The 18,483-nt window shown below is 33.8% G+C and overlaps 3 protein-coding genes across 7 annotated transcripts; all 3 read right to left on the bottom strand.

Annotated features, from left to right (window-relative positions):
* Positions 1–3,053: 3,053 nt before the first annotated feature.
* LOC144557034 (histone H1-like) lies at positions 3,054–4,012 on the bottom strand. Its single transcript, XM_078305577.1, has 2 exons — positions 3,761–4,012; positions 3,054–3,666 (listed from the first exon to the last, which is right to left on the bottom strand). The coding sequence occupies exons 1-2, from the start codon at positions 4,010–4,012 to the stop codon at positions 3,247–3,249; spliced, it is 672 nt and encodes a 223-aa protein (XP_078161703.1). The 3' UTR covers positions 3,054–3,246.
* Positions 4,013–8,415: 4,403 nt separating this feature from the next.
* LOC144557032 (histone H3.3) lies at positions 8,416–9,223 on the bottom strand. Its single transcript, XM_078305576.1, has 2 exons — positions 9,021–9,223; positions 8,416–8,926 (listed from the first exon to the last, which is right to left on the bottom strand). Exons 1-2 carry the CDS (start codon positions 9,090–9,092, stop codon positions 8,588–8,590), a joined length of 411 nt encoding a protein of 136 aa, XP_078161702.1. The 5' UTR covers positions 9,093–9,223; the 3' UTR covers positions 8,416–8,587.
* A 4,502-nt stretch (positions 9,224–13,725) lies between these two features.
* EMB2757 (Transducin/WD40 repeat-like superfamily protein) lies at positions 13,726–18,358 on the bottom strand. 5 transcript variants are annotated; one of them, XM_078305571.1, is made up of 13 exons: positions 18,162–18,358; positions 17,983–18,045; positions 17,374–17,442; positions 17,127–17,183; positions 16,951–17,039; positions 16,807–16,862; positions 16,603–16,696; positions 16,360–16,423; positions 15,384–15,466; positions 15,187–15,278; positions 14,972–15,078; positions 14,823–14,886; positions 13,726–13,971 (listed from the first exon to the last, which is right to left on the bottom strand). In XM_078305571.1, the coding sequence occupies exons 1-13, from the start codon at positions 18,272–18,274 to the stop codon at positions 13,867–13,869; spliced, it is 1,056 nt and encodes a 351-aa protein (XP_078161697.1). In that variant the 5' UTR covers positions 18,275–18,358; the 3' UTR covers positions 13,726–13,866. The 5 variants fall into 5 exon arrangements, with proteins under 5 accessions (XP_078161697.1, XP_078161698.1, XP_078161700.1 ...); XM_078305572.1 differs by having other exon boundaries at positions 16,954–17,039; positions 18,162–18,331; XM_078305574.1 differs by having other exon boundaries at positions 17,127–17,179; positions 18,162–18,233.
* Between the last annotated feature and the right edge of the window lie 125 nt (positions 18,359–18,483).

Here is an 18,483-nt window from a genome sequence, read left to right as displayed (position 1 = left end):
TTAATTAGAGATCCATTAAGCACTCTGCACTCATCAAATAATACTAGAGGAGCATGTTTTTAAGCATTTGTCAACGAAGACTAACAGAGAACTACAAAAATGTAAGAATTGAATGTATGGAGGTCGGTGTAGGTGATGGTGTTGAATGCTAAACAGCACTCGCGGAGAAGCCATGTGACATGTTTTACAACGAGCTTGACGTCCGTCATATGCAAAAATTTAACCGCTGCAATTCGAATAAAAAAAATGTTTTATTTTTTTTTTAAAACAATTTCAAACTAAAATATAATTATGAATTTTTTTGTGAGAAGAAAATGGGAGTGTGTGTCTTCAAATTAGATCTTGCGGCTCCTCAATTTCACTTCTTGAAAACTTTTTTTTTAAACCTTAGCAGCAAGTGTCAAGTAAAAACTCAGCAGCTGTTTTGAGAGTTGCTACTTTCTTTCGACTCCTTCTCCTCTGCCCCGCCTCCACCCTCTTCTATCCGGTTCTCATTTCTAGCCGAGTAAATGTTTTCGTTTAACGGATCTGGTCACTACTCGCTGCTCGCTTTATCTGAGTAGGTGCTTCCATTTGACGGATCTGACCACCGCTCTTTAGCCATTGCCCTTCGCTTCGCTTCGCCACAACTCTCCGGGTTCAGATGGAGGTATTGTGAATTCGCTCCACCTCTACCGTAATATTTACTATATCTACGTATTAATAAGGTATGTGTTATAGTTAATGATAATGCGTTGTTGCCGACCCCCTTCCTCCTCTCTTTCTTCTTCTCCTTCCTTGTATCTTTTCTCGGTTCCTTTTGAATAATTCAGGCACAAACCTCATCTAAGCATGAAGGCTTTCCTGGATACCTGTCTCGCTTTGATCACAACAGCACTGTTTGTGCTAACGACAAGAAATTATGTAGGCTCACAATATACCAATTCAAGCATAAGCACATAAAATCCTGCAGGCTTAATATATATCTACCAATCTGAGCGCAGAAACTCTTGGTTCTGCTTTTATTTTTTGATTTTTCTTGTTTACTTTTGCAATGGGGTTCAATTGTAATATGTTATGTACTGGTACTAATGTTGTATGTAATGGTACAAAACTATGTGTAACTGGTTTGTCATGATTAATAAAAATGTCTATGGATTTTAAATCAAAAATAAAATAAAAAAATAGATCTTGCGAGTTGTAATACCACATTAATTTGTGAGACCTAAAGTGACCTAAAGTAAAAACATTACTAAAATAATAATTAGCTTTATATTTTATAGGTGGTTCCATTAATGTGTGGAGAGGTTTTTGACGATTTTACGGTAGTCTGTCAAATTATAATTTGTAATTTGGCTCATCGCCGTGTTTTGACAGAAAGTTTATACAGTAGACTGTATATTTCTTAGCTGACAGACGCACGCAAGGTGACACATCATATAGATACAACTACTACTATGCATACAATTATGCTAGAATGCTTTTAAAGTGTGTTGTATCTTTCTGTTGATTTTTTTAATAAATTTGGACTATATTTATCAGCATAAAATTGCCAAATTTTATCCATAAATTCTAAATTATGCGTTCCACACATGCATAAATTTATTCTCACTAAATAAAACGAATATAATAAATATCATGCAACAAATTATGTAAGAATGTGTTTTTCTAGGGGTGAAAACAGTATAGATAATATCTAATCCGTATTCGAAAACTTAGATGTAGATATTCAATATTATATTGAATATCCTCGTGGATAAAGATACTGATATGGTTTTACGTTTTTGTTATCTGTATCCAAATAGTAGATATATATCATATATTATGAAAAATTTATGTTATTTACCATTATAATTAGATAAATATTTTAAACTTTAATATTTTTTAATATTATTTTAATTAATATCCAATCTGATTTGAACCATATCTCAAAAATAAATAAAAAATATAAATATGGTTTTACCACTGTCCGCTCCGTATATGTTCCGTTTTCACCCCTAGTTTTGCAGTTTATTTGTTTTCGTGTCTTGAGACTTTTAATCAAACTAGGCCGAATATATAATCGTAAAACACCAAAATTAACATGCACACTTTCACTACAAATTTTTTTTTTTTTTTTTTTTTTTTTTTGCTGAAAACACTGGATATACATATATAAAAATATTTAATCCGACCGCTAAATTTAGCAGGCAAAGCCCATGTAAATGGCCTGCTGGAGTTTGCCTACGTAAATGATCTATTGAAATAATTCAGCGGGCCAAACCATGTATCCCTTGGACTGGATTATTCAACGGCCAGATATTTTTGAAAATTTTATATATAAAAAAAAGATGGTACTTCATTTAATTTTGAATTTTTTATTTTCTCTGTGTTAGGTATAAAAAATTTGGTAATTAATTTTCTATTCTTTAATGGTATTAATAATAATAAAAAAAGCCTCTGCGTCTTGCTCGGCCGCCGGATCTTTTTTTTTTTTTTTTTTTTTTTTGCCCGTTACTTTTTAAAATCTGTTGAGTAGACAGGGAGAGAGGGAGAGCGGCAGTGAAAGACGGGAGGAAAAAAAAAAAAGAACCAACAAATCTGATCATCTTCTTCTTCAATCAGTTGCTGCTCCAATCCTGGAAATGGATACCAATTTAGATAGATACTGAACGGGAGGTTAGATTTGGGGAAATCCGTGACAACCCAGGCACGAGGGGAGCCGAGGTTATCCATATTCCTGGATTCTAGAGAGAAGATCTTAAAGAAGACGAATCTATGGCAACAAAGAACCAAGGTCCGATTTCTCAACTGTAGAGAAGAATCCAGGCTTTGCATTTGTCGAAAGTTTATATTTTGATTTTATTCTTCTTGATTTTATTCGGTGGTGTAAAATTGCATACTAGTTAACATAATTAAGATTATATTCTTCTAGGTCTTTTACTTTTTTTTTACCAGTAATTTCCAACGTTGGAACTGGTACCACTAATGGAGATTTCCGCGATACTAAATTGTATTTTTTGACTTTACAAAGGAAACAAAGATCCATCGTCAAAGCATCAAAGAAATCAAATAACCACATGGAACAAGCAAAGAGCAAGGACTAATCCATACCTTATTCTCAAGTCGTAATATAGTACATACATTATACATGGAAAGTTGCAAACACTAGAAAGTAGTAACATAATATAAACTACACCCAAGCAACTCCTGAAGTTAAAAAAGTGAAAAAGAAGAGAAAACGCTATATACAAAGTTATCATCTATCACTATCAAAACCCCAAAATTTCACCCTGCAACCGCCTTGTTTGCCTTCTTACCCGTACCGGACCTAATCGATTTGGGTTGTTTCGGCTTAGGAGGGCTTGCCTTCTTGGCCTTCTTAGCTCTAGTCGGCCTCACGCTCTTCTTCTTTGTCTCAGCACTCATCAGTGCTGGTGCCTTTCTCTTCGATCGTGCCTTTGTTGGTATCTTGATCTCTTTCTTCACCGGCTTCTTCTTCTTCGGTGCCTCCTCTTCCTTCAGCTTAAATGAAGCTCTGATCTTCACAAGTTTTCCCTTGGCAGTAAAGTTCTTCAACTGAGTTGCAAGGACCTTCTTGTAATTTACCGGCAATTCATCTTTGTGATTTTCTTCCATGTATTTTGCAATTGCATATGAGCTCGACCCGGTATTGTCATCTAAAGCTGTTATTGCCTCTTGGATCATCTAAAAAACCAAACAAACTTATGAATATCAGATTTTGAAAAGAAAAAAAAAACAGAGAGAGAAATTAAGATCATGAGGAAATCTATGTAATTACCTCAAAATAAGGCGGGTGACTTGGGGTGGTCTTTTTCTTCCTTGGTGTGCGCGGTTTCTTCTCCTTCTTCGGTTTCTGATCAGTCGGTGTTGGCTCAGTCTGTGCCGTGTCGGCAGTTTCCGGTTCGGCCAAGGTCGGCTCAACCGGTTCAGCAGGAGGAGCCGGTTCAGCCAGGGTCGGCTCAACCGATTCAGCAGGAGGAGCCGGTTCAGTCGGGGCAGCCACTGGCTCTGTTTTTTCTTCGGTTGACATAGTTATGGAAAATAATTTGTAGCTTCTTTTTGTAGGGAAAGATTTTTCTATCTTCGATCGGATTGAACTGAATAGAAGTGGTTTTGTAGGAGGATTTTATAGGATCAGAAGTGAGGTTTAGTGAAGAAAAAGAGAGAGAGATGAGCTGTCAGTATGTGATTGGTTCCAATCGAGGCACACGGATTGAAGGGGTTTGTCCGTGCGATCAGGACCGTCTATTTGTAGATGAGGATTTAGTGATATCGCCACCTGTTTTTTTTTACGGTTCAGAGGATTGGGGATTTTGAGGGCAGAATGAAACGGTGTGTGTTTTCGGTGTGTTTGGGAATGCAATTTAGAGGCGAAATTGTATGGGAAATTTTGATGGTTTGAGCCTGATATAAGATCGGATTGAAATTTTTGAAGAGAGGATTACGATGGAATTGGAATTTATAGAAAAGATCTTGCGTTTGACGAGAATTTTGCAGTTAAAGCTGGGTATCTACGTACGACATAGAGACTCCTGTGGTGTAGTAAGTGTTTTTATCGTTTGCTCTGATGCAAAACGCGTATTATATAATAATGACGTGGGGATGAGATAAGATGCTTATCCGTAAATTGTGTTGTGGCGGGGGGCAGACTTGGCAAAGGTTCTTCTCTTCCTGTTCCCAAAACTCCTGTAGGAACGTTAAACAAGTACTGTGAATGATTTAGCCTATGGGCTATGGCTATGAGCATTTTTTCCTAAAAAGGTTAAAAAGTAATTCGGACCCCTATGCTTATTCCTCACAATTAACAGTAGATTTGACTTAAGAAATTGGGAAATACTAGGTCCGGTAGTAAAAGCTTGTTACAGAGCAATTAAAAGTAGATTTGACTTAAAGAAATTGGGTAATGCTAGGTCCGGTAATAAAATCTTGTTATAAAATAGAATTTATGTGGATGATGTTCATTCTATAACTCTCGATATTACTTCTCAATTCAGCTAATATTGATATTTATTTTTTCATTTATTATTAAAACGTCTCTTTCTAATTTATAAATAGAAAATTTGTAAATAGAGAAAAAAAATACATAATACACAATTAGAAGAGAATAAAATTATGTTATTGTTCTCTCTATCTCTCTTGTTAATTACTTCCTTTTGTTGCAACTTTAATTTTAATTTTACAACACATAATCAACACGACTTGTTCTGAAGAAGTTGCAATACAAATTCGATAAGTAGTTTATTATTAGAGGAGGGTTCAAATGCCTCCATTTTTTGTGCCTCCACCATGCCTCCATTTTTTAAAACTTTAATAATTCAAAATTTAAAACTTAAAAGTCAAAATAAAACCGTTGGATATAATCTACATCATTTTATTTATGCATGTGCAAAAAATTATTACATTTCAATTTTATTTTGATTGTCATTAAGAGCTTGTAAAAAATGCACTAATGAGGATGATTTCTAGACGTTGATTTTTGAACTTATTGATTAACGTAAAATCAAAATTGAAATGTGATAATTTTTTATGAGCACATAGAGAAAATAATATAGATCACATCTAACGGTTTTATTTTGACTTTTAAGTTTTAAATTTTGAGTTATTAAAGTTTTAAAAAATAGAGGCATGATGGAGGCACAAAAAATGGAGGCATTTGAACCCTCCTCTTATTATTATATCTTTCATTAATTTCAATTTTATTTAAATTTTTTATTATATTTATTTTAGTTTATAAGAATCATTCCTTGAAGTGAATACTAGAATAATAACCTGAAATTATTATCAAAATTAAAAGTTTATCGAGAACCCGAAATTCGTATTACACGAATATAATAATAAGAATAATAACTCCAAGTTATTATTATAATTGTTTAGAACGTGAAATTCTATTAGAATTTTAGTATAAAATAACCAGAAATTATTATAAAATTAATATAATAATCAACAGTTATTATAGTCCACTTGATGAATAATAACCTGCAGTTATTCTCAAATAAAAACCTGAAGTTTTATTAGAAATTTTCATATAAAATCAATATAATAATCATAAATTATTTTAGGTCATTGGATGAAAATATAACCCGAAGTTATTTCAAATTAAATTTTACAATTGCGCAGGCAAACAATTTAATAACCAAAAGTTATTAAATATTTTTTTTATTATAACCTGAAGTTATTAATACATTTAAATTTATTTATTTAATTTATTCAATTTACATATTCTTTTATTTTTATTTATTTATTTCCCTTTTATTTATTACAACCTAAGTTATGACATTGATATGTTTAATTAAACAAAATTGAAAATCAAAATTGAAAATCCACATAAAACAAAATATGCCATTGATATGTTTTATGTTGCGAGATGTTCTCTCTATATACAATATTCAAATGTTATTTAACTTTTATTTAACAGAAAAAACTTCGAATGTTATCTAACTTTTATTTCCAACACTAATATTCAAACATTTAAAGCTTTGTTTATAACATTTTACAATGCTAATCGCAATCATTTAAACCTCTATATGTAAGCATTAAAATTCTAAATATGTATAGTTTTAACTCCTAACTACTTTTGTTTTTAAGCCAAAAACGGAAAGATTAATTTCACTCACTTTATTTTTTATTTTTTCTCTAATCATTCTCATCCATTTTCTCGACAATCCATGATGAATTTTACAAATCTAAAAATTTGAATGTTTTTTACCCGATTTTCTCTTTCAAATGAAATCCACGAAGAATAACTTTCGAGTTATATTTGTGTCATAATTTTTTCACCACTTTAGATCTTTGTGACTTTAAGTTTTTTTTTTTATTTTGCTTCAAAATAATATAAAACTCATGTACAAGCATATAAACCTCATTAATAACACTTTAAATCTCCAGAATAAAACATATAAATCTCATGTACAGAGAATTTAAACATCAACAATAATACTTCAAAGCATATAAACCTCAACAATAACAATGCATTTACAAAGCTCATTAACAAAACATATAAACCTCATATACAAAGCCTTGAAAATTTTAATTGTTGTAAATTGAGATTTAAAAACTTGAAAGTTGAAAGTGCTAATGAGTTTTACTTTGAAAAAAAACAAATGATTTTAAAATTACTCAAAAGTATTTTCTTCATGGATCTTATTCGAAAGATAAAATCGAATAGAAAACGTTCATATTTTTATATTCGTAAAATTAATCACGGATCATCGGAAAAATAAATTATAATTATTAGAGAAAAAATAAAAAAGAGTGGGTAAAAAGAATCTTTTCTTTTTTGGCTTGAAGACAATAGTAGTTGAGAGTTAAAACTATCTATAAATACTTTCAAACAGAGGTTTATATGCTTGCCAGTAACATTAAAATGTTATAAACAAAGTTTTAAATGTTTGAATATTAGCATTAAAAATAAAAGTTAAATAATATTGAAATATTTTTCTATTAAACTACTTGGGAGACACACTCGGATATAATGGCTCGAGTTACCAAAACATTTCTCTATAATTTATACATAATTGTTATATTACGTGCATAGGTGTACTGTACATGTTCTTGTCGCTTTCCAAAATATATAACCGTCCGCTTCCATTTCATTTACAATGGGCCGTCAAGAGAAGGATCTCCAGCCCACAAACCTTTTACTGTAAGGAGCCCGAGCTTCGCCGTTCATCGCAGTTGAAAAACTTTCATTCAGATTTTAATCCGAAATATAAATTTATTAAATATAGAAATGAAAACAACTTATAAAACATTCGAGTTTATTGGATAAATGACAAATTTTACTGAAGATATTAATATTACACTATTTTTTTAATTTTCTTAAGAAGCATTCGTGGCCGTCGATTAACATAAACTTACATGTCATAATAAAGATCAATCAAGTCTTTTAGAGTCTATGCTTTTTAATAAAAAAACAAAGCCTTAGAAGAAAAAACGGTCATATTATGTGAATTCGTATCATCAACTTCAAAGGGAATATTTTGAATTATTTTGAATTAATGAATCTGAACCGTCTAATTTTAAACAGATACTTATAATATAAGAGACCTTTCAATATTAGTGCAAATCTAATCCGCACGTATTTTAAAACAGATCGGACAGTTGAGATTCTCTTTTGAGTTATGAAGAGGATACGAATTCAAATTATGTTACGTGTACTCAACGCCTCCATTCTTCAATGTATACACAGATATAATTATTATAATCAAGATTATGACAAAAATGATGTTTTTCTATTAATTGACCCGTCAAACCAAGTATATCTTGCAATAATTACATAGATTTAAATTAAACTTGATCAGCCTCAACACATCTGAATCGTATCACAAATAAAACCGAATTTTTAAAACCGTCAAAATAGCTAACCAAGCAACATTTATTAACAATAACAAGATTAAAATAGAATAACAGAAATAATCAAACGAACAAGAACAATATTGAACTGCAATGTCCATTCATTCAAATTAAAGCTGTCTATTCCACATTCGGAATTTACATTCACACCGCCCCGAAATACCCCATACAATTAGAATACCTAAAATGCCCCCCCTAAACAAATCACAACATTAGAAAAGACAAAAACAACCCAAACCCTAACTCCGCCGACCTAAGCACGCTCACCACGGATGCGGCGCGCCAGCTGGATATCCTTAGGCATGATTGTCACCCTCTTGGCGTGGATGGCGCAGAGATTAGTATCCTCAAAGAGACCAACGAGGTAAGCCTCGGCCGCCTCTTGCAAAGCCAATACAGCATGGGACTGGAAACGCAGATCTGTCTTGAAATCCTGAGCAATTTCCCTGACCAAGCGCTGGAAAGGAAGCTTACGGATCAGGAGCTCAGTGCTCTTCTGGTACTTGCGGATCTCACGAAGAGCCACGGTACCGGGTCTGTACCTGTGGGGCTTCTTGACTCCTCCAGTGGTCGGAGCGGACTTCCTAGCGGCCTAGAAATAGATTCAAGAAAAGAAATTTTGATAAGAAAACCTAGATCCAAACAAACGAAAGAGATCGGAGAATAGAGATTGGATCATTGATTACCTTGGTGGCGAGTTGCTTGCGAGGAGCCTTGCCTCCGGTGGACTTGCGAGCGGTTTGCTTCGTACGAGCCATGGTTGTTGAAAAAACGGCGAAAGATTCAAAGCTAGGGTTTCGTTAGAATTTGGAAAAGGTAAGAATTTGGGATAGGTAAAGTTGATCTGAGTGGGGCTGGAGATGGTATATAAAGGATAGGACAAGGAGGAGACACGTTAAAGGTTTGAGTCGGTTGAATAGTTAAGTCGGTAGAAACAAAGATCAGACGGTTGAGATGTTCTCAGAGAAAACACATAATCCGTGAGGTTTGTTCTGATTGGTTGAGAGCCTGGAGCCACGGATTGATGAGCTGGTGGGGGTGGACAGGTGGAGGGTCCTGCTGGATTAGTTGGATGGCCCATGTATTACGACTGGCTTTTAATCGGAGAAAAACTGAACGGTTCGGATCAAGGAATGAATATGGATGTACAATATCTGATAAGGGAATCCCTTACAATTACTAAATCTGAACCGTTCCTTTTTTAACTTGGCACGAATCTCAAAACCTAAAAATACTGACCCGAATCCCAAACCGGTAAAGTGAGGGTAATCCCAAACCGTTCCTTTTTTACTACTCTGACGGTCTGACTCCACTATGTTATTAACTTCGGATGAGACACTAAAAAGAGCATCCGAAGAAATATTCTTTGAACTCTGGGATTGTATGAAATTTAGTTCGATGTTTTAATAATTTTTGTTCGATCAATATTAAAATTTGTACAAACAAATTTAATAAGTATAAATTTCAGCTATTTCGTAATTAAATAGTATAAAGACAACGTAAATTAAATTATTTAAATCGGACATTGAACTAAATTTGACACCGTGTTATTGTTTTATTATTTTTGAAACATATTTTTCAAAATATTAAATCAAATTTTTTGAACGTAGTTAAGTTCACGACTAAGTATCAATAAATGATTGCATAAAAGAAGCAATCAAGTATTGAGTGAATTATTTTGCTAGTATGAGAATAAAAGGCAGTATCTGCCAGACTGCCACAAAAAGGCGCATTCATTCCAGCGAAATCCAATTCTTCTTCATAGAGTGTGTTTGATTGGATTTAGGATAGATTATTTTTGAAGTTAGCTAAATTGGCGTTTGATTGAGTTGGAACAGTTGGATAGAAAATTTAAATTTGTTGTTTTATTATAATAGACTATTTTTTATTTTTTTTAGATTTGATTGTTTTAATAAGACAAATGACAGTTATTATTAATTTGACTATTTTAACTATTTTTATTTTGAAATCAAACATACTTAAAGCCTGATAAAAATGTATAGGGTCCAAATCTTGGAATTAACTCAAAAGAGTGTCTTTTGATTTTAAAGCATCTCGGTCGTCTTATCAGGAGCGGAGCCAATCCGGCTCAAGCCTATGACACAGGGGCCCTTTAATATTATTGCGGATCTCAATCAGACGGTCCAGATCTATTTGGTTAAAATGGCTCTGTATTTTATCATATACAAATTAATATTGCTTCACGAGTGAGGCTATGGTGCTATGCATACCGCATATATGATATGAGATCTCTATATAAAAGAATGTGTTTGGAGATCAAATTTTATATTGTATGTAAATTTTTACAATTTTTTTGATAGGTAGAAAATCACTGCTTTTTAAATTTGATCATCCAAAAACTATGATTTTGTATAACAGTTATCACTAGTGTTATCAGAATCGGACCGGAAAAAATTGGAACCGGTGACTTGTCCGATTTGGTTCATTTAAAGAATCGTCTGTGCATTTAAACCGGTCAAAACTGGTTTGACTGGCCGGATTTAACTGAGAAAACGCTGAAATATTCGGAAAAAATCCTGGTTCAAAACACATTCATTTAAATTTTTTATTTAGAGCTAAATCACTATGGAAAAGTGAAGGGGATCGAGCTCCATTGAAAATGATAAGGGGAAGAGGAGATTCTGACAGTGTGGCTTTTAAAAAAATTTAGTTTGACCCGATTCTCGAGGATTGGAGAACCAAGTGGCCTATTAATTTAATATTTTGAAAGATGTTACACAACGTTATATTAAGTGTTAAAAAGATTATCATGAGCAGTGATTGATTTTGATATTTTGCAAATTAAACTACTATATGCACAAAATATTACTGCAATTAATATTTTTTAAGATAAAGATTTAGCAGCTCAATAAAAAATCAAGTTATTTTAAAAAATCAGCAGTTGAACCTGTCAATCCAGTGGTCCAACCAATAAACCGATGAACCTAAGCTTTACCGGTTTGATGTCCGGTTCAATTCTGATAACATTGGTTATCACTATTCTAGAAAATACGGTACGTTTGGATAGTCAAAAGAACATGGTTGGGGTTTGTGGTGATTGGATGCTCTCCATTTGTAGGGATTTTATCAGAGCTCCTGGTATTGGCTGTGGCCTATGGGTGATATTTTGTGGATTTCAATGCGAGTTCCGATTTTTTTATATTAATATCCTCAATTAATTAAAAAGTTTCAAATAGACCTAATAGTGCATAATTGTAAATGCATAATATTTGCCCAGGTTGACGCTAGGTCGCCTAAAGTGCCAAACCATCATCGCACAGGTGTGGTGTTATGGAAATAAATATGCTGCGGTTCTTTGAAATTGCAGGACCCTACAATTTCACATTCACTCTTTTATTTGTTTTGAAATTCGTACCTTCGAGAAAATAGATGATTAAATTTGAAATCACAAGGGAACTACGATTTCAAGTAGGGGTGAAAACGGAGGGGATACGGAGCGGATAATGCTAATACCATATCCGCATCCGTCGGATAATGAGCGGATACGAATACGGATACGGAACGGATAGTCCACGGATACGGATTCGAATACGGATATAAAACGAATAATGGTCGGATAATTAAGATATATAAACTTCTAAAATACAAATATTAATTAAAACATTAAATATAAATATTAATGAACTTATAAGAGATGAAAGATAATCTATTCATATAATATATATATATATCAAATAAGTGTATGGTAACAAAAGATGTTGTGGTGTAGTGGCTTGAAGCTTACTCTTGAGGCATTGAGATGGGAGGACATGGGTTCAAATCCCACCTATAGCAAATATTTATTCCTCTTTTATATGGGTTTAGCCAAACTATCCGAATCCGGATAATCCGGATATCCGCTCCGTTTAGGACTCCGTATCCGGATCTTTTATGGATTTCCGAAAATTATCCGAATCCGGATTATCCGGATTCGGATTATATCCGGATACGGAGCGGATATCCGCCGGATAATCCGGCTCCGTTTTCACCCCTAATTTCAAGGAATCGCAGCAGATTTATTTCCGTTTGTGTCATATTATGAGGACGCGTGCCGCATCAACAAAATGGTCAAGGAGGCTGATTAGAAAATAGAAAATTCAAAGACAAAAGCAGGACCAAATTACGAGTTCGTATCCTCTTATCACAAATTGTACTTGCACCATGAATAGTTAACTGTACCCCGCAGCAGGGGTGTCTATTGGACCCGGTTTAAAACCGTTCATATCCTCTAGCACAAATTGTACTTGCTCCTTGAATAATTAACTGTACCCCGCAGCAGGGATGTTTATTGGATCCGGTTTCATTGGTTTTAAACAGAATTGAGAGAATTCAAATTAAACGGTTTGATTTTTCTGATTAAATAAATCAATCCGGTTTATTTATTCGGTTAAAATTTTTTAAAACCAGTTAGATCAAACCTACCGAAAAAAGGAGCATGACACTTTTGAGCCAATACAAAAATTATTTATGAACGTTTTTTTTTGTCTGGACTATAAAAACCACAAAACTCTAATTCAATTTTGACTATCGAAATAAATAATTCTCTTGAGCCTATAAAATAATTTGAATAAAATTAATAAAAGCTATTTATTTTGCTGACTAATCTTGTTATTTCGGTTAAATCAAACAAATAACATTTCAATCAATCTTCTTTTGATTCGGTTGATAAATTTATTTATATAAGCTCAGTTGTAATTTTAAAAACCAAATAACATTTTAATTTACCTATTTTATTTCGGTTTTAACCAAACCCATAAACACCCCTACCAAGCATGATTACAAAAGCTTCCCTGAAAACCAAAATAGGTCTAACACATAAAATAGACGAATCACTGAATCACATTGTCTGTCAAAGTTACAGTTCAATCACAACTATAACAACATAATACACCTTAAAAAAAATATAACAGTAATGAGAAAAACAGCCCTTCGTCTTGCACAGAATCAAATGATCAAGTGATATACTGAAGATCTAACGGCTCTGAAACACATTCCTTTTTAGTGTTCTTTCTTTTAAATTTCCGACGTGTTTTGAAAGATGAAGTATAATACCAAGGGCCAGTACATTACATATCTGTCAATTTACAAAACAGATTCGAACTTTTCAAACATAATGCGTATTTAGGCACCTTAAAATGAACTGATCCCCATTTCAGCTTAAAAGAATAACATCAAGCTGATTACTAGGTACAAACAACTTTAAATTTAACCAATTCAGGTTTAAGGTCCTCTCCAGTAGTAGGGAAATCATTGGATAGTCCTTGGCCATTAATTTTATCCAGGGGCTTTTACCATTAAAATAGGCAGTTACATCGTCAAACTCAATCTGGACTATCATATTTGAAAATGGACGGCCCAAATTCAGTGAGCACCATCTGATGATATCTATACTATTAGAGACTTAGAGTGGAGGTCATTCCCTCCCAGTCTCATAACACCTGATAAGATTACAACTGGCGAATATAATGTACACGGCTCATCAAAACAAGCCACAAACTATGCTAAATAACTAGATCCTTACAGATGATACAATTAGACTCTGTCCTTTGGCGGGTATAGTTCCCAGATAGCAACGGTTGTATCCTGCGAGCATGAAGCCATTTGTTTGCAGTCAGGTGAGAATGTCACTGCATTGCACTGTGCATAAAAACCCATATGTACAAATCAGATATACGGAACATATAATTATATAAAGATTTGCCATTTACAAATCAAATATATTGGTAACACAAAAAGATATGGTTAATGTAATTAAACAACTATAAAAGGCATGCATTTTTTATAATGAAACTTGCTTGTCCTTAATTTGCATTTTAACAGTTTTTTCGATAAGCATAAATTCTAAAGGTATTTTGATTTTTACCGGTTACCACTTATCATGATGTTTTAAATTTATTTCTCATTCTTCTTCGAAACAAAAAATTATAACAACTGTATAATAGACATATGTCAGAAAAGCACTTCAACTTTTTTTTTTTGTACTAGGCCTTTTTTATACAGGGACAAAGCCCGCATCATAATTCCCCTTGATTCTAAACCCAAACGATCCCTAATTCCTCTTAATATCTCAAGCAAAAATCTTCTAAAACATTCTAAGCAACTGGATTCGAACCCGTTCTCTATTGGAAACAGCAGTGTCACTGATCATGTGCCAGACACCTTGGTTGGGGAACACCATTCCATCTTTTTTTTTTTGAAAACTTGGTAGTAGCTACCAAGGTTCGTGAGGGAGAATCGAACTCTCGACCTTTGGATATAACAACTCTAGGACATTTTCCTAGCCAATTGTGGAATAAGAGTATATGCAACTATAGTTGATCACACTCTCTAGAATAGCTTAATTACAAACTTAGCTCTTAGCAGGAACTAGTGAATTGTGCTAGGAGTTTAAATGTTTTTTTTTCTACAAATTAGTTGATGCAATTAAAGCCACCATATACTCCAAGGTCAACCACAAACCAAAATTCCTAACAAATCTAGAAACATACCGAGTCACTGTGATACTTCAAGAAGGCAAGAGCATTTCCTTTTCTATAATTATACACTCGCAACCTGACACAAGGAAGCAGTGCTGGTCAGAATACCCATATAATAAGAAATGAAAATAATCAGTTCAAATTTAGACAAGGAAATCAACCTATGGTCCCAGCCAGCTGTGGCTGCAATTTTATTGTCTGGTCGAATTGCAGTGCTAGCTATACCAGGCCGCTCAAGCTCTATTTCTTTTCTAACGGTACAGTTACCCTGCAGAGCGAAACTAATGTTAAAGTTGAAAAGCTCTCTTTTAGCGGGAAAGAGAAGTACATTATATTATTTACCTTTCATCAAATTGTTCCTTTAAATTTTATTTACCTTCTGCTGATCAAGGGAGAACAAGAATATTTTATTATCAACCCCACCAGAGATACCACCATCGCATAAGCCATCAATTGCAATGGACAAAACTGCACCAAATATATCCTAGCAACATTACAAAATTAGAATTCAGAGAAACAGCTGCAGTAACAGCAGATGTGTTTCATGGATTTTTCGGGGAAAGATCAACAGACCTGCTTCTGAATGAAATTTAACTGTCGACAGAGGGGCCTCCGGCTTACGTAGATCCCACCAAAGCATGCTTCCATCTTCATAACTGATTTTAGAACATGAAGAGATATTTAGAGGGAAAAAGACATGCTCAGACAGTGAATTTTTACTGAGACATAATGCTGCCTGGCTTGGCCAACAAGATATTTAAGCATAATAATTTTTTGGGGAGAATTTCATATATACCACTCAAAAACTATGAAATTACGTATTTACCATCCAAATTTCTACAATTACATATTTACCATCCAAAAATCTAATAACTCACATATTTACCCAATTAATAAAAAAATGAGATTAATTAAGTTTAATATTATATAAAATATAATTAATAAGTTATTTAGTCTCTTCTCCTTCTCTACCCATTCCTCTTCTACGCACATATTTTCCTCTTGCCTTTTTTGAGATAACTTTCTCCTTCATGCTGAAACTCTCTCCTGCTGAAACTCGGAGAGAAGGATAGCAAACTCGGAGAAGGATAGCAATCGGTTATCAAAGTAGTTTGAAAATATGCTTTTTGTTACTATCTCAGTTAAAAATAGTGTGGGTCTTTTAGCTGATGGGAACTCAAGGGTGTAAGGAGAGAAAGAGATGGAGCTAAGTTAATCCTTGATTAATTATTGTTTTAAGAATATTAAACATAAATCTGAGTTTTGGGTATATTTGATATATACTAAAGTTACATTGGGTAAATAAGTTAGTTATTAGATTTTTAGATGGTAAATAAGTAATTTCACCATTTTTGAGTGGTGTATATGAAAGTCTCCCTAATTTTTGAAACAAAATACCACTAATGAATATCAAAAGAATGCTATGCCAGAAAATACTTTGTTTAGAGTTAACGATACATATAATAGAGAATTTGCAATCAAAATAAAAGAATATGTACAGAGGACAAAATATATATCTACTCTAAATATATTCTTTGAAGAGATATACCCAGACAACAGATTCAATACTTGGGTTTCAGAAGAGTAGAAAGCTTGAACCGCCATACACATTCCTTTAATAAAGAAACAAACATTAAATTAATACTTTTTAAGTTGAAAGAAATACATGATCAAAGTCATCAATACTAAAGTCCTGTCTAATAGTGCTTAACTACTAGAGTTAAAATTAAAACAGAAGTGATACAGCTTAAAGTAATCAAGTTTTAAGAAGGGATCAAAGTTTAACACAAACCGCTTTGATTAGTGGCCTGACCAGCCAAATTCAAATTGCAATTCTGAGGAAAACACATAACCCTTTTCACAGATGTCAGATCCCAAATTTCAACCTAATAAACGGACAATCACAACAAAATTCAATATTAGTCATATTCACCTGAATCTAAAATTTGTCCACCTTAAGCTTACTAAAAAAGAAATAAGTGAAGTCTATAGTAACCTGAGAGGAGTCTTCCCCAGCTAGAGCCATTATATTTGCACCATTTGATGAGTCCCCTAAAAATAAAGAATGCAATCATTGATTTAGAACTTTATTGTTCGAACAATTGAAGAAAAAGTACTGAAATTAATTACAGACATATACCACCTTCAGTTTGAACAGATAAAGGAGTCTTTGCCAGTGAAATCTTGCAAAAGTGGTATGAATTTGTTCGAATCGTAAACAAAGGGTTCCTAAAAAAACCAAGCATGCAAAGGCAACCCATCAGATCTCCCATAATGTGAACAATAACATGAAAAAATAAAAATAAAAATATTTACCTTGAAAGTCCAGCTTCTTCGATTTCCCAGCATTTACATGTTCCATCCCGACCCTGACTGAAATGAGGAAGATAAAAAATCTCACTTGTGCCTTCCATGATATTTTATATGCATCAACGGTGCATTAGAGAATATCTCTTGTCAAAATAGAACTTTTTTTTTTTTTTCAATACTCGAATAATTAAGGTGCAGGTTTTACTAAGGTCAAAGAAAAAATAGGGGAGGGGGGTGGGGGTCATCTTCTTGCCTTATTACTCTGTTGCCAATAGCAGCACTGGAAGCTACAGAATAAACACCAGCAGCTCCACCGTGAGCCCTTAAATTCATCAATAAATCAATCAGCAAAAAGAAAAAAAAATGGTCGTTGATAAGTACAAAATATATCAAATGGACCACCCCGGCCTGATCAACAAGCCCATGTTGTATAGCACCTCTCTCTCATCTTGCTCGAGTAATTGTATATTAAAAATAAAAGGTTCTATTGAACACAGTAGAGCATCTAACAAAACTCAACTACTTACTGAAAAAGATAAGAAAATAAGAATATCTCCAACAGCTTTCATAAATACATAATTATATATACTTCAGTATGTCACTCAGGGGCGGAGCCAGACTTTCAAGTTATGGGGGTCAATTTTACAGTACCGAAGCATTTTATTCTAAATTATAAAGAAAATCAAATATAATTACAAAAAAATTGAAAATGAATGGGGGTCAATTGACCCCCATTCAATCAACTTGGATTCGCCACTGATGTCACTGGAACACTGCATGCATACATCATATGTTAAATAGAAAGCTATTTAATATGTACATCTGTGTAAAACTGAAACATGGATGATTAAAAATAACATACCATGATGAAAAGATGGTGCGGTGCTGAACAGTGTCCCACAACCGAAGCTCCCCATCCGAAGCACTACAAACCACCACGCAATCAACCAATGAGAGAGATTCGAATCAGGTATGGTGAATTCGAACGAGGGGTTTTAGAAAGAGAGAATTTAATTGGGAAGAAGGGAAGGGGAGGCAAACCCGGAGAAGAGAAGCGGCCGAGAGGGATGGAAGCTGACGTCCATCACCGCCGCGCGGTGGCCGCGCAGGACAGCGGTGGGATCGGGAGATGGCCGCAGCTTCGCGCTCGCCATTGCTGTTGATTTCAACGTCTGCTTCTACAATCTGGACTCTGGAGTTCTCGTTGTCAGTTTGATATATTTTGTTTGTTATTTCTCAAGAATCTTTCCTATTCGAGAAAAGGAAATGATAAGAAGCCCAACTGATGAAACCAAGGCCGATATCCGATTTGGGCTACAAATTTCCTGTGTAAGTCCTCAAAAACATTTAAACATTTTTTGGG

This window comes from Carex rostrata, chromosome 7 (genome assembly GCF_964058835.1).
Source record: "Carex rostrata chromosome 7, lpCarRost1.2, whole genome shotgun sequence".
Classification (NCBI taxonomy): Eukaryota; Viridiplantae; Streptophyta; class Magnoliopsida; order Poales; family Cyperaceae; genus Carex; species Carex rostrata.
Note: the sequence above shows the minus strand (reverse complement) of the source record. Positions and strands in the feature narration are given on the sequence as shown.